The 23,860-nt window shown below is 37.5% G+C and overlaps 2 protein-coding genes across 4 annotated transcripts in view; one reads left to right on the forward strand and one right to left on the reverse strand.

Annotated features, from left to right (window-relative positions):
- syn2b (synapsin IIb) overlaps window positions 1-23,860 on the reverse strand; it is a 68,482-nt gene that overhangs the window by 6,640 nt on the left and 37,982 nt on the right. For both annotated transcript variants that reach the window (XR_010914440.1, XM_067504672.1), the window contains exons 3-9: window positions 22,270-22,361; window positions 17,344-17,500; window positions 17,040-17,129; window positions 5,059-5,121; window positions 3,995-4,137; window positions 3,515-3,589; window positions 2,319-2,421 (exon numbers count right to left, since the gene is read on the reverse strand). Coding sequence is in view for 1 of the 2 variants with exons in the window: in XM_067504672.1 (XP_067360773.1) it covers window positions 2,319-2,421; window positions 3,515-3,589; window positions 3,995-4,137; window positions 5,059-5,121; window positions 17,040-17,129; window positions 17,344-17,500; window positions 22,270-22,361 (723 nt within the window). In the remaining variant the exon portion in view is untranslated. The remainder of the gene's footprint in view (window positions 1-2,318; window positions 2,422-3,514; window positions 3,590-3,994; window positions 4,138-5,058; window positions 5,122-17,039; window positions 17,130-17,343; window positions 17,501-22,269; window positions 22,362-23,860) is intronic.
- LOC137127554 (metalloproteinase inhibitor 4-like) lies at window positions 6,302-16,519 on the forward strand. Of its 2 annotated transcripts, none has more exons than XM_067504673.1 (6): window positions 6,302-6,565; window positions 6,651-6,958; window positions 13,221-13,318; window positions 13,600-13,714; window positions 14,436-14,560; window positions 14,802-16,519. In XM_067504673.1, the coding sequence occupies exons 2-6, from the start codon at window positions 6,820-6,822 to the stop codon at window positions 14,997-14,999; spliced, it is 675 nt and encodes a 224-aa protein (XP_067360774.1). In that variant the 5' UTR covers window positions 6,302-6,565; window positions 6,651-6,819; the 3' UTR covers window positions 15,000-16,519. The 2 variants fall into 2 exon arrangements, with proteins under 2 accessions (XP_067360774.1, XP_067360775.1); XM_067504674.1 differs by having other exon boundaries at window positions 6,302-6,468.

Here is a 23,860-nt window from a genome sequence, read left to right on the forward strand (position 1 = left end):
ATTATGTTTCCCTTTTTGACTCACATTCATGTACATTCTGAGAGCCTGGTTCTACATGGGAATGTTTTTTTTTTTTTTCAGTACACACCCTGTTGCATCTTTGTAAATGCTGCTAAACAGGGAAGAGGTACTGGGTCTTCTAAAGAGCGATCAGCATGAGTAAGTTTTCACTCAGCAGTTTTACTATATTTCTTTCTGTGGAGGTGACTCATGCTTTTCCCATCTTTACCCCCACAGTACTTTCTGCAATACCTTCCACTAAACTACAGAATGACTGGATGTTGGTGACATTGTGGCTCCTGTATTGTCTCCCTCTCCCTCCTCTTCAGCCACAGACGCTCACTGGGATTTGTAATCATATTGTAATTTCCTAAACTTGGTCATGTCTCACAGGACCATTAATTGTCCAACTTGAATTTCCTGCTCCTTCCACCAGACACCTTATCTGATCTCCCCGGCAGCTACACACTATTATGGACTTTCATATCCGCAGCATCACTATCACATTTTATTCCATCTTATTTTTGCCAGCTGCTAGGATTTTGGCAAAAAATAAAAAAAACAATCTTCATGGATGAAGGGGGCTGAGTTGACCTACACTAGTGGGTACTTATTGTCCGTAAATCCAGTAAGGAGTGACAGAGAAACGGCTCTCTTTATAGCACTCCACATGTGTCCTACAAACCCCGGCTTGTCAAGTTGATCCTTGAGCTGGCAGAAATCTTGGCCACCCAACAGCTCAATCCTGTGGCCAAATTAATCCCTGCTCCAGATCCTCAGTCTCCCTGTTCCCTGTTCTTCTCTCTTCTAGTTTCTGCCCGTTTACTTCCAGAGCGTAGCTTAATGTTTCCTTCCTCATGGCTTTGCGTTCTTCCTGCATCCCCACCTTTCCAGTCTTCTGCTTTTTTTCCCTGTGAAAAGCTCTTTCCTGGCCCTTCCTGGTGCCTCAAGATAAAGTCATAGCAAGCCTCAGATGTAAACTTCAAAGCTGAGGTTCATGTAAACTCACAGCACCCACTTTGAGGGGGATTTCCATTGATTCCTGAGGCTCATCCTCCAGTCTCACTGACCAGCACTGCTCCGCTAGAGTCTCTGTTTCCTCTTCTTAGTCTGATTCACTCTCTGCCTAAATCTTATATTACTGACTGTATGTCTTACCCAGAAGCTGAATCATGAGCATTTTTGTTTGGTGTTTATCCTTTCCTAAGCCTGTGTCTCAGTTTGAGTTTCTTTATTCAGAGCCTGACTCACTATTTGAACATGGACTTGGATCTGTCTGTCTGTAAGAGCTTGAGCATCAACCTGCGTCTCTGTCTGAGCCTGTTCAGTCCCTGTTTCTACTCCTCCGCCTGTCTCCGTTTTACTTTTTTCTCACCTCACCGTAAGTCTTGTCAGAGCTTTCTTTTCCTGAGAATGGTGTGTAGATGCTACCCCACTCAACTGTGACATTTTCTCAATCTTAAGATCATAGGCTATGTTACTATATATGACTGTGTATTGTGATGCAATGCCTACGTGACTATTTCAGTGTTGGAATAGGGGTATTTAAACCCATATTGAGACATACAGTGCATTTAGAAAGTGTTTAGACCACCTTCACTTTTAAAGTTTTGTTATTTTGCAGCGTGATACTACAATCGTTCAAATTGATTTTTTTACTCATTGATCCAATTTTTCTAAAATTCTGTTTTCACTGTAAGTATGGGGTACTGAATAACTTAATAAATATCAGGCAACATAACAAAACTGAAAAAGCAAAAGGGGTCAGAAAACTTCTTGAACGCGCTGTAACTACTAAATATGAGTGTCTGCTTTGATGTCCATTTCTACATTACTGTGTAATTTACAACCATTGTGGTCTCGACTTCAGTACTAACTACTGTGATATATAAAAGACCAATAAAAAGACAGACTCTGAAAATGATCCAGGGAGATTGGTTTCATGGAAAAAAAAATCATGAAAAAAGGCAGACAAACAGATGAATTATTAGGTCTGTAATAGCGAACAGCCATTCATACACTTGAGATATCAGCAGATGTTAGTTATCAAACTCATAATGTGGATTCAGGTTAGGTTCAATCAGTTTATTCCCAGGCGGATGAGCTCAGGCCCTAGCAGTGCAAATTAGGCCAGACTTACTAAATTTGGGATTCAAAGACCTTATTAGTAGTATTATGAAACACAACTTCCGCTGGCTAATGTCAACATGTTTTTTAAAGAAAAGACAGGAGTAAATACATATAGAAATGCAGTAATAACACAGTAAAACTCTTGTATATGTGTTCTTCTCTCCTTTCTTTACACTTGTTTGTCTTACCTCAGTAATGTAGTCATTACCATCCTTGCCACAGATGGCTTTGACAGCACAGATTTCGAGTCCCCCAAAGATCTCTGAGCAGGTATCAACCCACAGCTTATACCTGTAACACAAAGAAGCCTATGTGACAACTTGACTGGCTTAATTCCCCCTCCCTCCCCCCCCAAAAAAGAATTCCGTAGGCTACTATGTACAAAACCATCTTGCTGTATGTTTTGACCTGAAGTAGGTCTAGAGGAATATAAACTCTTTTACACTGTATTTGCTATATAGCTGGAAATGAAAACAGAACTTTTTCTTTCTTACATCATGTGCTTTAGTGTTTCCAAAAAATCCTTAATTTCTTGCCAACTACTTTGTCAATAAGCCTGGCTGATGTTTCACTTCAACACAGTATGCTAGAGCAAATATTGCTCCTTCTGGCATTTAACCCGACCCAGCAGTAGACAGCTCCTGGCTGAGTAGACTATAGCCTGGAGGTGACAATAGTAATGGTGCTGCTGTCGTCTTTCTATGCTGCCTGGCAAACTAAAAGTCAAAATAAAGTTACAACAGGTGACTCAATACTGACCTACATGATAATGTAACAACATAAATGCATACTTTTCTCCACAGTGTCAGAGTTGTTAGGTCACATTTGGACATTCAGAAGTATCTTTCACATACTTCAAGTTGGTATTTAAAAATCTATGTCTTACATGTTGGTTTCAGTGTAGTTTCTGGTGGATGTTGGTGCAGCAACTGCACTACACACAGCCCTATTCCAAATTTTGACTAGTGTTATTAATGATGGTTGAGTTCCATTTAAGAGCCTCAGTGCAGCATGCTGGTGAGCTGCATCCATTATTAATGTCAATAAATACACCTGTGCTTTTCCTGCTGTGACAGGTCAAAACACATAAATTAAATAGAGTCTATAATCTGAATTGTAGCCACAAGCAAAGCAGTTCAGAGTGAAAACAGTAGAATTTATTTCACCTTCTAAGACAAATATGGATGGCAGGCTAAGGAGAAACATCTTTGCATATCCAAATACACAAAAGTAAATGCCAAGCACAATATTACTCGGTTAAAAATGCTTTCAGTTGCATGAATTTGCTTTATGAGTACATTGTGACTAACTATGACATAACACCAGTGTGACATGTGTGACACCAGGGAAGCTGCAGCATCAGTAATGTGTAAGTGGTGCTCACTTGTCAGTCATGGCTACTTGTTCCAACATGGCAGATCCAGTGTTGCTCTTCCAATTACCAGAGATGGATGTTCGCCTGGAAAAGAAGAGGAAATTGTCTGTTCGGTTATCACAAACACCAGATAAGTAAGGCAAACAGAAATGGACAACCTAGTAGCAGAAGGGGGGTATGGTTTCAGCCCTAACTTGTGATCAAAAGCCTGCGACAAACACAGATGCAGGTTTTTAGGGTGATAAGCATCCTGACATGCAGGGCCAGTGACAGCACCATATGCTCTCAGTTTTACAGTGAGATTGAACAGGTTACATACAACAAAAAGCATGAATCACTAAAAGAATCGACATGATTACATGTGTACTTTACATTCAGGTTGTGTGAGAGCAAATGTATGTACATCACTATACACACACATACACACCTGCAATATAAAGACAAAAACTTTCCCCTGAAGCCAACTATAAAAAAGAACAACACACGTACATATATGCTTTGTAGTCTGTGCCGATTTTCTGGACCCTGATGTCGTACTTGGCGTCTATAAATGGCTCTGTAGTGCAGTAGGTCTGAGTGATGGCCACCACACTTGCAATATCTTGAAAGTCACTCACGTTGTCCACTTTGACCTACAGAGGAATAATGCATATAGAAACATTGAGGGTTTTTTTTCACAGACATGAACAGTATTTTAGTTTTGCGTTATAAGTGTCTCAAAAGAATTTTTACAGAAGCTAAATTGTAGGTTTTAAGGACATCCACATAAAATTACATTGTCTTCCAGTCTTATAGCTACTCTGCTGCTGGCTCGGATATCACATTTAAAGTATGAGAGTGATATTGTAGCAGCCACATAATCCACCTTAACCAGAGTCACTCTGTATTTTACATTAATTATTGTGCCTTTCATAGACTTTTTCATAACTCTTAAGGAGATAGGAAACAGAACCAGTGAACCAAATTTAAAAAAGCTACAAAAAGCTGAAACATTTCCAAAAGCTACATCTGAACAATACAGGTGTGTAAACAGCTCAACGGTAGCAAGGCAAAAAGGTTTAGACTCATAAATCCCAGTTAGAAACAGAGCACAGACACAGTATCAGAATGAGCAATTCAGGACTGAGCTGAAATGTGTGATGGATCGATGGGGAGTGATAGAAGGAGAATAAACACTTGGCGCTGATTTCATCCAGAAAATATTAACACAGCTCCAATCAATAACAGGAGAATGAGACCAGAACTGAGAGAGAATATAAAGAGATGTGCTGCAGTCATGAAGGAAAGACCCAATAAGAATAAAACAGATAACAGATAAAACAAAAAATGGTGAGTGGATATTAAGTCCATAAAGTGAATGTCAGACAAAGTATTACAGTGTACAAGAAATGTGGTTCCAGATATGGCGGTTAGTATGCAGCTATCTCTGGGCTCAGTGAGGGGTTTGAAGCTACATCCAAATGGCACTTTGTCAAATGATGCAGACAACGGATGGGATGTCAATGTTCATTTGTAAAATGAAAGGAGCATCCCTTTAATTGAATCAACATTACCTTTCCCATTCCAGAGTGGGCGTGTCCAATCTTAACCACCACTGGGAAGCTTGGACTTGTAATCTGAAAGGAACAGATTAATGAAATGATGAATAATGGTGAACACTCAAGAATGTCTAGAGCTATTTTTCATCAACATGATGTAAAAATCCTGCAATGAAATGTTTTTAAAAAGCTACTTTAATATGTTAAAATTGATTAGTTACTTTACCAAAAAATGAATTGATGTAATTGATTTATTGTTATTAATTGATGTAATTGATGAACCAAACGTGTGGCAGAAGGATACTGACATAAAAGAGTTTATGCGGCTAAACAGGTAGGTTAAACAAAGAAACGGACACAGATATGTGAAGGAATCTAGCTACAATTCATGATTTATTATATTATAAATTATTATGGTTCATCTTCAAAGAAACTTACGACATTTTTACAATAACCTGAAATGTTTATGGTTGCAATAAAGGAAATTCTGGGGATCTCCAAAATGAACACATTGTCTGGGAACAATGAATATCTGTAAATGCTTTGCCAATCTCCAGATGTGTGGATATTTTGCAGAATAACCACCAAAGTAAATAGGACTCACTCTCCAGAGAGCACAAATGTCTGTACAAAATGTCATGACAGTTCATCCATAAGAAAGCTGTCATTCCTCTCTTGTGGCTGTGCTGCACATAGTGTTTCTTAATTACCACCTCAGAAAAAATATCTTTCTGCAAAAACCTAATATACAGTAAGCAGATTTATCAATATACTCATGTGTAGGGCTTTTTTAATGAACCTTTCAATTTAACAATTTTAGATCCACACAGTTTAGTACACTTTCACAATTATAATTTATGTGATCTAGGGGGAAAAAAAGAAATTAAATGTGCGTATACTTTACATAATAAATTACCAAGGCATTAGGGTTTTCATTTTAGTCTACGTTTTTCTTTTTAAATGTACTGATTTATTTTATTCTAAATTAGTTATGCAGTCCTGTCAGGACACGTAAAAGCTTAATTTCTCACCAAAAGTGTGATACTTCTATTCTACAATGAGCACAAATCTGTGCCTAATTTTATTTTATATGAAATTATTTGCATTTATGTTCACACAAACTACATCTGCAAAAAACGATCTCGACCTTAACAATAAAAAAGCTCCAGGGCTGTTTTGACTGTGTAAAACTCGATAACTAGTCCTACTTTTCAAAGCAATAATTAAAAAGTTAAAAGTGACTACAGCTACAGCAGCTTATGGTAGGGCAGAGAAGACATCAAAAGAGGGGAGAAGAAGGGGAGAAGCATGGTAGTTTTGTTCTTCGTTTAAGGAGGCTGTCCTTAAATTGTTGAGTACATAAGAGGCTCCCTGTGTTCGACCCTCTCAGCATTCAAGACCAGAGAGTGAGGGGATCCAACTATTGTAAGTTTCTCTGTGTGTTGTCTTCAGAGAGGAAGAGAGAAAAAGAAGAGGGAGAGAGAGAGCAGTGGCAGCGGCAGCAGCAGCAGCAGCAGCAGCAGTAACAGCAGCCTTCCCTCAACTCATTTGCTGCAGTTTGAATTCAGAGGTTTACTTTAAACTTATGAAAACATTTCTATCCACAGCTACCTTTCGGCTCAGCAGAGCTCATCTCACCACTTCATCTCTACTGTCTTATCTGCCCTCCCCTGCTGACCGCTGGCCTGGTTTGCTTCCTGGGGATCTTAACGGGTTCAGAAGAGGTTGCAGAGAGTTTGTCAAGTGGCGGAGCAGACAGAGCCAGCCAGAGTTGTCATGGCCATGTCCCAGGTGCGGAGCGTGTGTCTGGGGCTCTGGGTGCTCCTTTTGCTTGGTGCAGGCATGGAAGGAGTCGTGGAGGGATGTAGCTGCCACCCAGCACACCCACAGCAGCTTTTCTGCACTGCTGAGATCGGTAAGTTACTGACTGGATATCAATTAAGTGCAAATTCATGCAGATAAAAGTAGAAAACAGATTTTCAGTTCTTCAGTTCTTTAAAGGAGTAAAGTTCCTTCCTAACTAACTAATTGATTATTTATCACCCTAATGAAATTTTCTGCAAGAAACCAAATTCCAAACTACAAACAGCAACAACAACAACAAAAATAATAATAGTAAAACTTTATATAGATGATTTATATGTTATAGAATTAAGGGATGAGTTATGCAAAGAAGTTGTAATATACTGTGATAGGCTGTTGGTTGACTGAATATAGATTGATATTGTTTTTTGTGTGAGTGACGAGAAGAGAAACACATGGACACTAATAGCAGTTTCATTCAGTTGGACCTTTCTTTTTCTTATATACTATGATGAATACACATCAGCCCTTATATTATTATTATCTGAAAAGAGGGCTGCTCACTTGTTTTTTGTAGCTACATATTTATTTCTTCTTGCTGTCACTCAAATAAAAACAAACTATCATTAAAAACAGACTGCACTGAGTGGCCCTGGCCTTCTTTGTATCTGTCATGCAGTTTTTTCTTGTCTGCATACAGGCCAAAACCAACACTTTGCTCTGACTCTGAGTACTTGGTTCCAGACTGTGGAAAGTTGAAGTATGTGCTTCTGTCAAAGGTTATACTCCAGCAGAGGAGAGCTAGAGAGAGACAGCAGAAGAAATTGCTTTTAGTCTTTTTTTTGTAATTGGTCGTTAACTCCCTTTTGGTTTGGAAAGGGTCAGCTGCTTCAGAGGGTTTAAAAATGTGTCTCAAGAATAGTCAATATGAAATGGAACTGAGACCTGTTTTTAAAATGTCCACAACACCAAATTAGATCTGGGTTATGAGAACACAATGACAGTATTTGGGGCAATGTTTTGAGGACAGGAGTTTTACATATGAAGTGCGTCATCAGTGAGAGAGAGAGACAGATCCTGCAAGTATGGTTTTCCTGTTTTGTCCAACTGAACAATTTGTGGTTTTCAGTAAGTTACACTGGAACTGACCTGAAACCAGTCTCACCTTAGACTTTCTTGTCTACATTTGCAAAGCATTCAGTAGGTTATAAGACCTGTAGTATAGTTTTTATTGCTAACATAAGACCCTAAACTTTTCCTGCTTGGCAAACCTAGAAACACAAGTAAAAAAAGGACGGTACCGGGTGTATCTACTTTATTAAATCTTATAGTCGAATCATCGATCTACCCATCGTCTTAAGCGCTTGTCCTGCAGGGGTAGCAGGGGGGATGGAGCCGATCCCCGCTGCCACTGGGCGAGCGGCAGGATGCATCCTGAACAGGTCGAAAACATATAAAGTCTCGACAGAAAGTATTTTAGAGCTACAAACCAGTGACCTTTTACCTGTGAGCCAACAGTGCTTATACCTAGTAGTTTAAATACAAGTACAGTCATGTGACTGTAATGTTAGTGGCTCTGTTGTGATAAGGTAAGGTGTCCCAGGTACATCTGGGACACCGTGGACTTTCACATAAACATTGAGTAGTTAGCTTGTCTAAGTATTTAAACAGGTTTCTGTCAGCCCTTGAGTCAGTTAAGCATCCTGTACCGTATTCTAGTACACATTAGTCTTACTCTGAAAAAAAAAAACACAGGTTGCAATTTAAGACATTTGTACAAAGTTTTTGTTCCTAAACAAATCAGCCAGTCAATGTGTATTCAACCAAGTCATGTAGCATTATGAGATTTACGTTTCTATTCTATTCTAAAATCTAGATCAACCGTCATTTGCTATAACTGAGAAGTCAATATTTGTTTCTATTGTTTGAAAAATTAGTGTGGGGGTGGTACATTTTCATCTTAAACTGAATATGTGCTGGGAAACAACAGACCTTAACGAACCGTCAATTGGCCACAGGTTGTTTTATATTATGTGTCCCATTTGCACGTGATCACTTTTGGAGCTTTGTTCTGGGCTTATTTTAAATACACCAGCCCCGGTGTAGATACAAAAGTCAGTGGCCCATTTCAGGTAGGACTTTCTTCCTGAACCCATTTCAGAACCCATGAATAACAAATAAGGCAAATCCCTCACTTGCTCTCTGTCTCTGAGTAAACTTTTCACTTGGTGGCATCTGTGGTTACACTGTCTTTGCCGTTTCCTAGGGCAGAAAGGTGGTTGTGGCCTTCAGTTGACCTGACTGTTGTCAGAGCCGATGAGCCTTTTGAATGAAGCTGTACATCTGAGTGATGTCCCATCAGAAAAACCTTAGACTATTCCCAAGCCATGTTTGTGTATTTGAGATGTGTGTGTGTGTGTGTGTGTGTGTGTGTGTGTGTGTGTGTGTGTGCGTTGGCCTGGCCAGATGCCAAGCCATGCCAACACAGCCTACTCCATCTCTCTCTCCTTCGTTTCCCTTTTCTTTCCCTCTACTTAATTTCCATGTCTATAGGCTTGGTCTAATGGTCTGCATACTAACAATATCAGTGTGAAAGCCCGCTGACAGTCCAGCTTTGTAAGCATGACAAGGGCGCCGATTCATCTGGGAGGGGGAAGTTACTTACTACATCAGTTCTCATGGTACAAGTTTGCAATATTTCTCTTTGGTTATGTAGCTGCGAGGCTGATGCACAGCCACTTTTACTCGGCAGGAGAGCCTGTCCTTATTCCTGTGCATAACACAGCTGCAGCTGCTGAACTAAGTGGGTGAGCCAGCCTTTGCAGATCAAAGAGGTCTAGGTGAGGGGGTGAACATTTCAGAGAATCTGGGCCGGGGGAAGATTACTAGGAAGAGACAACAAGTCCGTTTTAAAATGAGATTGCAGTTCAGTTATTGCAGGTTACTTCTATAACGGCCTACATTATATCAAACACCACAGCTGCCAAAAAAACTACTTTGTCTGGAAGGTGATAGAACCAAGATTTTTCATTTTTATTAGATATGACAGTATATCAATAAATTATTAAAACCACTGATCCACTGTAATGAAAAATGACTGTACTGTTCCTGGCTAAATGGCTCTGAATTTAAGTGGGCAGCAAATTTTCCAAAGCACTTCATCTATTTTAATATTTTCTTAGTGCAGATCACAGAGCTGAACCAAACAGAAATGATAGCCATCATTATCTTATTCTGTGATACGGTGATAGTTGAGGAGGTGGGTGTACTGATATGTCAGCATTCAGTAGTAAATGTTGTATCACATCCTAAAACAGAATTCACCACTGGCAGAAGAATTATTTGGAAAATGACTCCATTGTCATAATACTCCAACAAAAGTCTTGGAGGCAAAACATTACAAGCAGTACTTTTCTTATTCAGAACACGATATGAAGTTTATGTCTGAACTGATTTCGTTAATGGATTAATTTAAATCTGCAAACATTACTTGGAGGAGGCAGAAACAGCTGGCTCTCCAAATGTAGAAAAAATGCCTACTAGCACCTCTAAAGCTTAGTAACTCTAGTCTAAGCTAAGCTAACAGGCTGCAGGGTGTAGCATACCCAGATACATATTAAAGTGGTATCAATCTTCTCATCAAACAATAAGAAAGTGAATCTGTGCGTTTCTCAAAATGTTGAACTATTCCTTTAAGACAAAAGAATTAGAAGCAGTGCTCATTGCATTTTAGATGATTCATTCACAGGTTTTTAAGTAAAATGCCAGTTGAGGAGCTGGTGTTACATGAAATGACTATACCATACTATGCTACCACAGATTTTACTGAACAACAAACATTCTGCTTTTTAGACACTGTGTGTATCTTATAGATTTAAAAAAAAAAAAAAAAGGTATACTTTGACCCAGAACATACTATTTTTTGAATTCTTCTACTTTTGTATTTTCTTGTCACATTTTAAGTTTGGAATTTCAATTGCATTGCATTATTTGATGCTTGGTTGTTGTATAACAATTGTGGAAATTGCACATTTTGGACATACATGTCAATGCTTGCAAGTTAACAAATATCTCTAACCCAGGTACAGGCTTGTTATTATAGTCATTAAAGTATTATATGTTGCACAAATTTCTAATATTGGAAATAATGGAATATATACAAATTTACACATTAATAAACATGTTATAGTAATTACAAGTAGTTTGATATTTCTCACGATTCCTATGTGAAATTTGATTTGTGTTTTGCTCAAAGTGGTCTATCATATTTAACACATTGTTTTCAGGAAGCAAATCTTTTGAACAAATTTGTTGTTCAAAAGTGTTATTTTCTCAGGACAACTAATTTTTGAAGCACTTAGTGTATGTTCACTAGAAAAGTCACCAGCAAAGTAATTGAAACCCAAGGTTGTAAACATTTGTTTGAAATGTTACAGAGCACATCAACCTTAGCACATTGACCAAATTTAAGCACCTTAAAATTGCACATAAGTACACGTTTTTGTGGTTCCAGCTATGCCAGTACCAAATATATCATTGACACTGCAGTGTAACTAATTTATCAATCTGACCTCTGACTGTTTGCATGTAACTATAGATCACAGCTGTGTATGTGTAGGTGAATTCACAGGCAGTGTGTCCTTGTGAGGTCAGACACTGTGCAGCATAAAGTATATGTACTGTATGTGTACTTCCTTACTACTGCCCCCTGATAACTTCTCTCACGAGGCAGTTTTCCTATAGCCTACCTACTGCAGCCTTGTTTTTGCCTGGCTAGATTTTTGGTAAAACCAGGATGATTTCTTTTTTCCTTAGATGACCTTATCGACTGCAACACTACTGTATTATGATGTACTGCTGCACTCTTTTTAAGCCTCGAGCTGTGAATTATGCAGTACAGGAATGAGGTATACGAAAGTTATACTGTACAGGCTCTGTGCTTTCTGACATTTCCCACAAAGCAAACAACCCTGAACCAGCCATTGCGGCGCAGTCAAAGCCTGGAACTCTGATTAAACTATAACACATCAGTTTGCATTAACTTTCTGTCAGCCCGACTTTCTATCAAGCATGTTTAGCTGACAAAAACAAAAACTCTTTTTCTCCTGAACCAATTTCACAGAACACGCTGAGCTCCTCCTCCGCCTACCAGTGCACAAAGCTTTGGTGTAGTTATGTGATGAGCGAAAAGCAAAAACAAGGGGGTGGTTTGCTTAGCTGTGTGAGCGGGTGAGTGGGTTAGGAGGGGTGCTGGGTCACACTTTCTCTCTTCTCTAATGCTGCAGCTATTCTATTATTTTGCAAAGATAGTTTGCTACACTTCTGTCTCTGTCTTGCTCCATCTCATTCAGGTGACTCAACAGAGGGCACATTTCAGAGAAACAATGTGGAAATACATTAGAAAAAGGGAAACCGCTTGCTATGTCCAACAGTAATTGATATTCATTCTTGACTATGTTTAGCATTTAGAGTATAAACTTCAGTTTTAACAATTTGATTATTTTATTTTTTTAACCCCCCCATCTCTCATTGCTCATCACATTATTAATAATAATAACGTAAATAATAAATTAAATAAAGCAGAGCGAGTGTGAGAGACAGCTATTATGTTTAATTGAGCTACTGCAGACGTTTTAGTTTAAAATTTATATTTGACAGTGGAATTAATATGACGGTTAACATTAAGGCAGATGTTTAAAAAAGAGATTTAATGGGTTTGGACGAAGGAAAAAAGTAGTTGCAGTAAGATCTATAATGATAAGGTATTATTTGGCACAGTGCACAGTGGCACAGTACTGCGTCTTGCAGTCTGGGTGAATAAAATCTACAATGTTAATAATACTTTAATTATAATGAATATTTTCACTCTAAATGAGAGGTTGTAAAATTATACGGCTTCACTGTTCCTGTTGAGAACCGCAGACCAATTACTTTACCTACTACTTTAGACGTCTTTTCGATTAACAGTAAAATAATGTGAAGCCCCTTGTGTGCCAGAGATGGTTGGGCTTAGGCAAATGTGCATGTGGTGAGGTACATACTGTATCAAAAAATGTGTGTGGAGACAGTTAACATGAGTATGCAGGCAGAGAGCTACTTGTTATTCCATGTGGGTTTTGATTTCCCTCCCAGAGGAAGGAGTGACACATCCTGTATCACTACTGAGGACTGCTACACTGTAGCAGAGGAGAGGAGAAGAGGAGAAAGATCATCTAGCTATAAAAAAACAACAACTTTAAATTCCAGTCATAAACATGCATAATTCAGAGGGATTTCCTTTGTCTCTGGCATGTAAATCACAATCTTATTTTGCTTCTTGTATTTATTTTTGCATGTCAATTAATCCTAATCCTTCTTCTTTTTTTTTTTGACAGTGATAAGGGCAAAGATCTCTGGAGAGAAGATTGTGTCGCCTAGCAACAGCTCCTCACCTTACATGAAGATGATCCAATATGAAATCAAAATGATCAAGGTGAGATCCCTGGACGGCTGGTGTTGGAGCAGGGATTCATTTTGTACCGTTTATGCTGCTGTCAACAGTGTGCACATATTGTCTGTCAGCAATGACAACAAAGACTGAGCAGGATTATCAGGATTATAAATTGATCTGGATAAGTGTCTGCTATAAATCTATATTTTATTTATACATTTTACATCTAGTTTTATTTCTTCTATCGGTTGTCTTACTTCTGTTGAACACAAAAGCTGTTCTAGTCATGTAAAACTCACTTCTCTTCAAATGTCTTTTTCTAGATGTTCAAAGGGTTTGACAAGGCCAAGGATATCCAGTATGTGTACACTCCAGTCTTCTCCTCACTGTGTGGAGTCAAACTGGATTCTAACAATAAAGCAGGCTATCTGCTCTCAGGTATAGTTATTTAAACTCTACTTTTAGTAGGAAAAAGAAGCAAAATGTCCAACAAAAGGCATGAAACACATCCAATTCACTGTTAAACTTCAGCATGTTTTCAGTAGGGGAACAGAGTAATGAAAGGAGGATTATTCTGTACCAAGTGGCATTTCTTTTACTGGACTTGACATTTTGGAAAACGGTGGAGTTATTTTCCTTCCGACACAGAGTTGGAGGAGAAGACTTTCATGTCTATATGTACTGCATTTACCTAGCTTAGCACAGAGACAGGGGAAACAGCTGGCCTTACATAGACCTAAAGTATCAAAATCTGCCTGCCAGAACCTCTATAACTTTCTTATTAACATATTATATCATGTTAGTTTAAGACAAGCTCCCTCATTCCAAGTCTTTGGTGGTTGCTTCATATTTAGCATTGAGACATGAAGATGCATTGATCCTTCGGTCTAACTCTGAGCAGGAATGCCTACGAGCATATTTGAAAATGTTGAACTCTTGCTTGAATATATTGAAAAGATAATGTATGTATTTATAGCTGTCATAGTTATATTACTAGAGATGACGTCTAATTTTGGCTACAATGTGTCATTCAAAGTATTTAATTATACTGTAATTTTCATAATATTATTACGTTTGAATTTCAACATATTCCATAAGGCTGTAAAGTACAGCAACGCAACTTTCTGAAACCAAGATTAACTTTTTACTGCTTGTGCAGGGAGTATGTGGAGTGATGGGAGGATTTCTATTGGTCAGTGTGACCTGGTAGAGTCCTGGGACAACTTATCACTGTCACAAAAGAAGAACCTCAACTACAGATACCAAATGGGCTGTGAATGCAGAGTAAGTACAGGCTGTTCATTCTCTGTTTATACATATTATCTTCAGCCCACTCGTCAGTACAATAGATTTTCATTTTTCCTGTGATCAAAATTTATGCCTCAGAGATTAAGGACAGTAAATCCAGTTTATTCTAACTTTCACTCAAGCAAAGACAGCTCAAATTACTGGAGACCAGCTTCAGGAACAAATAATGGCTGAGTGAATGAGTCAAAGAATAAATGAAATACTGTCCTCTCCTCAGATCAACACTTGTTACACAGTGCCGTGTGCATCTACAGGAGAAAACGAGTGCTTATGGACTGACTGGCTGCTGGACAACAGCCTTAACGGGGAGCAGGCTCGGCAGTACGCCTGCATCCGCCGCTCTGACACCACCTGTACCTGGTACCGGGGTGGACCTCCACCTGAGAAAGACTTCCTGGACATGACTGACCCTTGACCTGTAATTTTGACAATAATTTCACCCTATTTGGTTCCTGCAGTTCTTCAAAAATAAAAAACAAACAAACAAACAAAAAAAATCCTGCTTTGGCTTGTATCGCTCAAAATCTGGCGTGCAAAGAAGTAACTGAGTTTTTTTAAAAAACAATGCTTTTTACACGTGAGGGAGTTTAACCCAATGCTGAGCTTCTGTGAGTAGAGTTCAGGTGGTTGCTACAGCAATGCTATGATTTTTTATTTCATAAACTGCAGGGGCTTTCAGCATTCCTCTGAGTCATTTTCTCACTCTTACACTTTTCTCTTGGCTTGTAGTTTTCCGCAGAATAAGAATAGCAGCAGACCATTCAAGCCAGGGTGAATCTTTCCTTCTTCATTCTTGATGGTAAATGCAGAACCTTGAAATTGGTTTATGGATAGGTTACAATAGGTTGTGTAAAATGTTTAGTCTTAAATTTATCCCAGAATTTTTTAAAGTATAAAAAAGTTGTACAATTACTGTAAAACAACTGGAAAATGAACAGGTAGTTTGCCAACTTTCCCTCATTTGCTGTAATGTTGATTATTTACCATATTACACGATCAAATAAGGGTCCCATGCAAAGGAAAATGCACTGTATGTATATATATATAGAACAAGGTGACATCAGATCCTACTTGGAGTAATTGTATTTTAACAAAATCAGACACATGAATTATATATATATATACAGTTCTTTCACATCTAAAAGACCATTTCTGAGACTGTAAATATTGTATTTCAGTGATAATTAACATTTTAAAGGCTAACCAGCTTTTGTCTTATAGCATAGAGGTTATTATCTTTCGGTTTTGTGTGTTTAGTTTGCTTGGTTGTTCTATTTCCTGTGCCAAAAATCTAATACAGCGCTTTAACAACAGCACTGCCACCTGTAGATGCAAAGCAACCTCTCCTTAGAGGAAATGATGTAACAGGACAAGGTTCAATTTACCTTTTTTTTTTTTTAACCCCGTAAGAACAAGAAGTTCAGTTCAATGTTCAAGTTCTTGAAACAACAGTAAAACCTTTTGCACAAAATGTTAACCAACAAAATATATAGATAACAATTCATGAATGAGCTATAATTAATTATTAAAGTGTTGTTTTTATAGGAATTATTTAATAAAATGACTTTATGTTAATTGAAAGACCCAAGTCTGAATTGACCCCTGTCTTGTTACTGATTTGCTTCACTGAGGTCACACAGATTAAAATGCATTATCCATTTTTTCTTCATTAGGGCCTCATTAAAAAACATAATGGTTTTATTTGCCTTCACTTTTTGCTTGATGGATTTTTCCAAACATTTATTGAATGATATGATCATAAAGCATAATAACTGTCTGACTTGCTAAGTAAAGTGCTATCGAACAATTTCTTATTTGTTTTATACTGAAAGAACTGTTTGGGTTTGTATTTATGTCTCTGTTTCTGTCTAAATAGAGTTTTCTATTTCCATGTACCAAAAAATATTGTATATAAAATGTTTCAATGGAAAATTGTCTCCCTGACTCTTTTTTAAAATTCTTCTCTACAGTCATACAAAATGGGTACGAACAATGGGTATTTACATTGACTATATTTCAAAATATGACATTTACAGGAGTTCAATGGCGGCTCAGAGGTGGCATTAACATAAAAACATCAACCAATTTAATGAGGATTCTTCCAGCTTGGACAAAGTTTCTGCTGTTACTGAATTTCTTTAACAAGGCAAAGTAGTTTAAAACATTCACTCAGTCAAAAAAAGACCCACTCTGAGACCCACTCCTGAGTGTAAATGGCTGTTTGTAATTAGTGTCTTTTTATTAATTTCTATCCAATTCTAATGCTTTGTCTTGTTTTTAGAGAGATTTCACTTCCCAGAGACAAATACGTTAGATATAATATAGTCTAAATCTGAAACTCAACAACCCACAAACTCAGTTTGACAGATGCTGAGAAGCTGGTATTTCTTAAGTGCATGTCTGCTTCAGAGTTACGGACACCTCAGTGTACTAAAAATATATTAAAAAGTCCTACCATGTCTTTGTAGTTGGGGTAGAACGTCTGATCAATGAGAGGGAACTTATCTGAACCCAGCCTCTTCTGACTATTGATCAGCTGGGAAAACTGGAGGAAAAAGGAGAAGAGACAGAGAAACATGACAACGGTTAATTAATCATAAGCTGCTGAATGAGTGAAATGTGTATTATAACATACACTACACTATGAGAACACTATTCATTTTGTTAAACTGTGTTTGGATTTACAGAGGTTTACATAAAAATGACAACAAATATTTAAGTAGTTGCAGCTGTGAATAGATTTTCCTGAAATTGCTTACAGCCCAAGGTTTGTCGCAGAGGTTGTAGATGGAATCCAGAGAGTTGACTGAGGGGATCCCTGCATACTGTAGACCAATGATCAGGTTCCTGAAGTCCTCGTTCTGGGCCATGCTGAAGGCATGCTGACGCACCAATACAAAGTCAGGCCTGAAAGACCTGGTATGAGAAAACAAAGAAAGCTGATGTTATAATAAATTCATATTTCTAAACGCAATCTGTATTTCATTTACATTAGCCAATTCCTAACACAGTCGATATTATTTTAAAATGATAAGCATAGGTATTTTTGGATGGCAGATCACGGACCTGAATATTTGCTCAAATGAACGTGAAAGAATGAGTGAAGTGAAGTTGCCCATTAACCTCCCCAAACCACAAGTGAACAGTGATTTATTTGCCTTTATTACTTAGAAATAGTTACTGAGACCAATACAATGAAAACCTGTCCTTTCAAAAAGTGTTTATCTGTGAAAGATTTTTAATAAGCTCTTTGTTTTGTATTATTAATTTATAACTCAACTCAATATCATAAACTATACCATAAATACCAAAAATATACCATATATATTAAAAATATATAGTATATAATTTTATAAGTATAAAATTATAGGTAATAAATAAATTATAGTTAATAAATAATATAATTCATAAGACAATTTTAATAAACAAATGTGTCACTTTACAAGCTGTTTAATTCAATTCAAATGGATTCAGTTTTATCTCGAGGCACTGTACAATGTAAGGTCAAGAGGTTTGGGAATTCTAGATAAACTAAACAAATTTCCCTTGAGGATCACTAAGATGACAATGGAGAGGAAAAGCTCCCTTTAAGAAAAGAAGAAACTGACAATGGAACAACGTGGGCGGTGGTCCGCCTTGACTGGCTGGGGTGACTGGAGAGCAGAGAGAAACAAGAAAATAAGAACAACAACCACCAGAAATTGCCTGATACAGCCACCACCAGAAATTGCCTGAAACACAGACACTCCTCTCCATCATATCCAGAGAGAGAGGGTGAGGAGCATGAAAGAAACTGATGCTTACTGATAGCAATGAGCTTACTAATTAAATCAATTGAGATTGGAACCCACCCATCAGCCAGGAATTGGTAGCAGGTACAAACTGTAAGTAAGGCACTAATTAAAGGTTAGGGCATAAAAATGACTTCTAAGTTTGTATTTAAAAATCTCTTCTGAATCAGGACACCGGATGTCAGCTGGGGTTACAATAAGTGGACAGACAGGAGTCCTGAAGATGGAATGTCAGGTTTAAGGAGATCAAATAAGTATAAAGGAGCACTTTAAAGGTTCAGAAGAACCCGATCTAGCATGAATTGGGAGCCAATGAATGGAAGCTAAAATTAGTATAACGTGGTCGAATTTTCTGGATTTAGTTAAAATTGTAGCTGCAGCATTCTTGACCATTTGAAGACTGCTATTACTAGCTCATGGAAGACCTGAAAACAAAACATTACAATAGGCCATTCTGGATGAATTAATATTTTTGCCTCTGCCATGAAAAAAGAAGATCAAATTTTAGACATGTTACGTGAATGAAATAAGAAAGTCTTGATGACATCTTTAATTTGTTGTTCAAAGGAGAGGGCAGGGTTAAATGTGACACCAACATTCTTGGCTGTCACGATCTGAGAAAACACTCAGTTATCAATAGCTGTTGTTAATTAACAATATTTCTAGATTATTTTTGTTATTGTTAATTGCATTCTAATTTTATCTGAATTTTGATATAGGAAATTGTTTGACATCCATTTATTTAAAGGAAAGAGGCAGGACTCCAATTTAGTAATCTGAGATGGATCATCTGTCTTTACAGGAACATATTGCTGAGTCTCATCCCAATAAGAATGGAAATTAATTTCACGTATGATTTGCTGTGATATGTGAAACATAGAGAGAGAAGAGAAGAGGGCTCATGAGAAGCACTTTTGTAATATTGATCAAATCTTTTTTATGGTTTTAGCTTCTAGTGTTTCTTTCAAGATTAGGTAAATCCACAAGTGACTTCCTGTTTTTGAATGAATAAATTTCACTCCTGTGAGCAAATGAATGCCTGAAATATCACTACGAAGTCTTGTAATGGGAATTAAGTTGAGCTGATAAAAAAAAAAAACCGTAGTCTCACATTAAATAATGTTGTGCTATTTCTTTTTTGAGCATGTACCAGTGATTACCTTGTCCCTTCAGAAAATTCCCTCAATGCGTGTGTTGTTTACCATCGAAAGCTGTCTTATGTTTTAACTAACACGTTATTAAGTGATTAACATGGAATAAAAAATGAAATCTGTACAAAATAAATATAAAAGTAGGTTTTTAATGATGACATTTTTGTGTGCACATATAATCTAGTTTGTTGTTTGATTCAGAAAACTGATTGTAAATTTTTTTATATTAACATCTATCCTTATTTGTATTGTAATAATGAGTCTGGCTCTGGTAGAACTTATTATTAGGTATTAGATTAATAACAGATGGCTCATGGCTCATCCCTACTCTCCCCCCCTTACATTTTGCTGGCTAATCTCACCATTGGAAGGTGAAATAAAGTCACTGGGGACATGTGACACAGAGGTGGGTATCTGTCCTCCTGAGGCCGGCAGCAGAGGTAGCCATCACAAGGACTGCAGTGCAGAAGAAACTTTGCACTCAACAACTCAGACAAGTCAGAATAAGCTTCAATGCTCCGTCCCCCCAGAGACTGTGATAGGGCACGAATTTTGTTATTTCTCCTATTGTCTCTGAGTATGTGTATGAAAGAGAGGGGGTTGTGAGGAGAGGCAGTGAGAGAGGGGAGAGGTGTGAGAAAAGACAGAAACCTCTGGCACAGTGTGACCACCACAAGTGCTTCTTGCACTGTGAATACTAATCAGGAACTCCAAGCCTCAGGTGGAGAGAGCAGCGGTTCATTTTACGGTAATCTCTTTATTACTGACAGTAGGCAGGAAAGATCGAGACGGTCATGACACTCACAACAATGCCAACTTACATCCTAACTGAAAGCCCTGCACCAAATACTGTACAAACCATTTTTGGACAGGTTAACTAACAAATGTTACTGTTTATCGTCATGACAACAATTTCCACGTGTTTCGTTACTGATAGTGTATGCTCCTTTCCTTTTTTTAAACCACAAGTTATTCATGCATGCATGAAAAAATGGACAAACCTGCCAACATCCTACATTTTTATCATGAAAGACCAAATCTACCAATGAATTTATCGTAGAAACAAACACTCAGATTCCTCTGTGTCACATACTGTACTTATGGCACTTATTGTTGTCCTAAACTCATACATTAATGTACAAATACATTAATGAACTCATTGTTGCACTTGGTAACGTGCTACTCCATATGATGGAGGATGTGATATGACATGATCACTGTAGATCATCATGAGTCGACTGCACATGCACAGTCCTGCTGCAGCCAGTACTCTCAAGCAATAACTGTGTATATGCAGCTAAAACCAGACAAGCCCACTCTTTACTGTTCTTCAAGTGACATCGGTTACAAAAGTGCTGTTGGAAATTACAATCAGTATCTGTGACCCAATATGGAAACATTTATATTTTCAGTAGGAACAAATAGATTTGGAGCTAAGAGAAACATAATGTTGGACTTTCCCCTGGATTTGTTGACACTAAGAAAAACAGAAAAATGTCAGCCTGGCCTTTAGGAAGAAGAGAAAAACAACAAAGTCAAAGCAAAGTAATACGAAAATGAGATTCTCTGTTCACTGCACTATGAAGGATTTTAATGATCTGTTGTACTTTTTTACTATATGTCACAGGGTACATTTAGTTTTCTTCTATGAGATGGATATACACGAGTGTGGCATATGGAAACTAACCATGCATCCATGCAAAGAGGAAATTACCAAATGCTGTAAATGTACGTGACTCTATCCCCTCTGTGTGCTGATGATGCCATTCTCATGCAGTGTTACAGCTAAACCACTAAAATCTTTCGTGGTTCACAGCCTTGTCCTTAACTTTACCACCGCATTCACTGAACAAATTTCCAATGCAACATAACATTTGCTAGATGATCCTATATTTTAAACCACAATGAGAGAAGCTGTAGCTTGTTCGACAACACTCTTTGAGCTTGGAGGGATCAGATCTTCTATGGGGTGGTAGGGTTAGTCAGTGACACATAAACAGCACAGCATGGCTTTGACTGATGGACAAAGTGCAACTATGGAGACAAATGTAGCTAGTTAAAACACAAACAACAGATGCACTGATAATACACTAGAAATGCAAGTTTCTCCACAGCAAGCCAGTATTTTAGAGTAAAACTGAGGCCATGATACAATTTCTGATGACACATGTACAAGAATAATGCTGTCAGACAAGGTTTTCCTGACTCCACATGAGTATGGCAGGGATCAGTCCACTGCTGAGCATGTGCGGACTAGCCCCTCATAAAGCTTAATTACAAGGCAGAAATGCTGGTTATCGGACTGACGCTGCAGTCTTCATTTCCTGCTGGTTTTGTTGGTTGGTAAGCAGGAGGAGTTACCCTCTTGCTTATTCACTGGCAGTCACAAACACGAGTGTCTGTGTGGTTTGTGGTTGTGTGACTGTCTGGTTTGCAGTAAAGTCTGTTCATATGTTTGTATTCTGCTGTGCCAGTCTGTGGGTAATGGTTGTTGTCAGATGCCCCTGTCATTTTTCCACTGGTTAGAGTTTTTGGTCAACAAGTCTATTTATTGTTTAGAAAAGCGTTCTGACATTTTTCTGTCTGATCTCACAGAAAAGTCCATTCACAGGGTCAAGTCCTGGAATCCTGGAAGATGCTGAACCAGGTCTACACTTTGCATGGCAGCTCGAGGATTATAAGTGTATGAATCTGTCTCAAAGGCCCCCCCCAAAAACAACCAGTTTGTGTATGTGGTGCTGACCTGACCACCTTGGTACCGCCCCGGATGACCTGCATGTCTATGTTACAGGTTCCATTTGAGTTTGAGATGAGGTTAATCTCTGAGAACTCGGCCTAAAAGGATGGAAAGAGGACACAAAGGACAGTTTTATCCGTTACAAACATTAAGTCTTGATATAAACACTGAGGAAACAGTCAGCATCCCAATAAATTAAACAGTGGCTTGATTAGACACACACATACAGTGTGTATATATATATATATATATATATATATATCTATATATATATATATATCTATATATATATATATCTATATCTATATCTATATCTATATCTATATCTATATATATATATCTATATCTATATCTATATCTATATCTATATATATATATATATATATCTATATCTATATCTATATCTATATCTATATATATATATATATATATATATATATATGAAGACTTATCATTTGAATGAACTGAAATAGAATTGAACATCATTCATGATTTTAATGATCTTTATTGTACCAATAAAATAAATAACCCTTCTTCTAAGTCTTTTAAGAAGCAGAAGAAAGAGGATTAGGATAAACACTTATTCTGCTCGTATTTAGTTGCAACATACTTTATTGTATTTATTGTAACATAAAGACATTCATACTGATGTTTACATAAATAATATAGTTATCCTAGAAAAGCATGCTGGCCTTAAATGTGGTTGCAAATATAGCGAGGATTTCACTGTGAGTCATTTCTGCCCACTCCTGTCTCCTCTGATGTCTATTTTTGTTTCTGTGGTGAGGTTTGAGGTTGTAATTTCTGTCAACATCCATTAGGTGTGAAACTCTTTGTTGAGAAAAACCATAGAAAACGTGCTTCAATTGCAGTAACCAGTATTACAAAATGTTTTAGGTGGTTAGGTGGTTAAGTTCAACTGACCAAGTTCAAAGTGTCACGTACTACGTTAATACATACAGCAAGTTAACTCTATACAGTAACCACAACATAGTATTACTAAGATTCTGGTATACAGTTGTTGTAAAAGTGTGGCTACACAAATTTACATAGCCAAACTGTATATTTATTATTATTTTAAGTGTATGTGTATGAGTATGTCTGTAATAATAAGAAATGCCTTGTGATTGTGCAAAATCAATATCCCCACATGATCAAATAAAGTATCTATCTATTGATCTGAACCAAATGGTTGGGTGCATTTAAATATTACCTGATTAAAGATCTAGAATATCTTATCAAATTTCATGAAGTTATCCAGAAGATATCAAGATATTTCACTCACAACCTTAAATGGATCCCCAAAATCATGAATCCATTCTCTGGGAACCACAAATAATTATATTAACTTTTATGCCAATCCATCAAGTGGATGTAAAGCTGTCTCACTGATTATGTGGAAGAGTTGATGTCAATCTGATCCTAGAGAGGAGATCATAGAATCGCATGATCGATTAGAACTCATCATCTAAGGACCATGAATGTATGTACAAAATTCCATCCCAATATATTTAATAGTTGTTATTTCAGGGATATTTGAGATATAAGATATTTCAGGCCCAACCAAAGTGTTGAACTTTTTCAATAGGTTAACCTC

The sequence above is a fragment of the Channa argus genome, chromosome 5 (genome assembly GCF_033026475.1).
Source record: "Channa argus isolate prfri chromosome 5, Channa argus male v1.0, whole genome shotgun sequence".
Taxonomy (NCBI): Eukaryota; Metazoa; Chordata; class Actinopteri; order Anabantiformes; family Channidae; genus Channa; species Channa argus.

Coding starts and splice junctions, on each gene's coding strand:
- LOC137127554 (XM_067504673.1), top strand. CDS start 6,820: ATGGCCATGTCCCAGGTGCGGAGCGTGTGTCTGGGGCTCTGGGTGCTC. Junction 6,959..13,220: donor TTTCTGCACTGCTGAGATCG/GTAAGTTACTGA, acceptor TTTTTTTGACAG/TGATAAGGGCAAAGATCTCT. Junction 13,319..13,599: donor ATGAAATCAAAATGATCAAG/GTGAGATCCCTG, acceptor GTCTTTTTCTAG/ATGTTCAAAGGGTTTGACAA.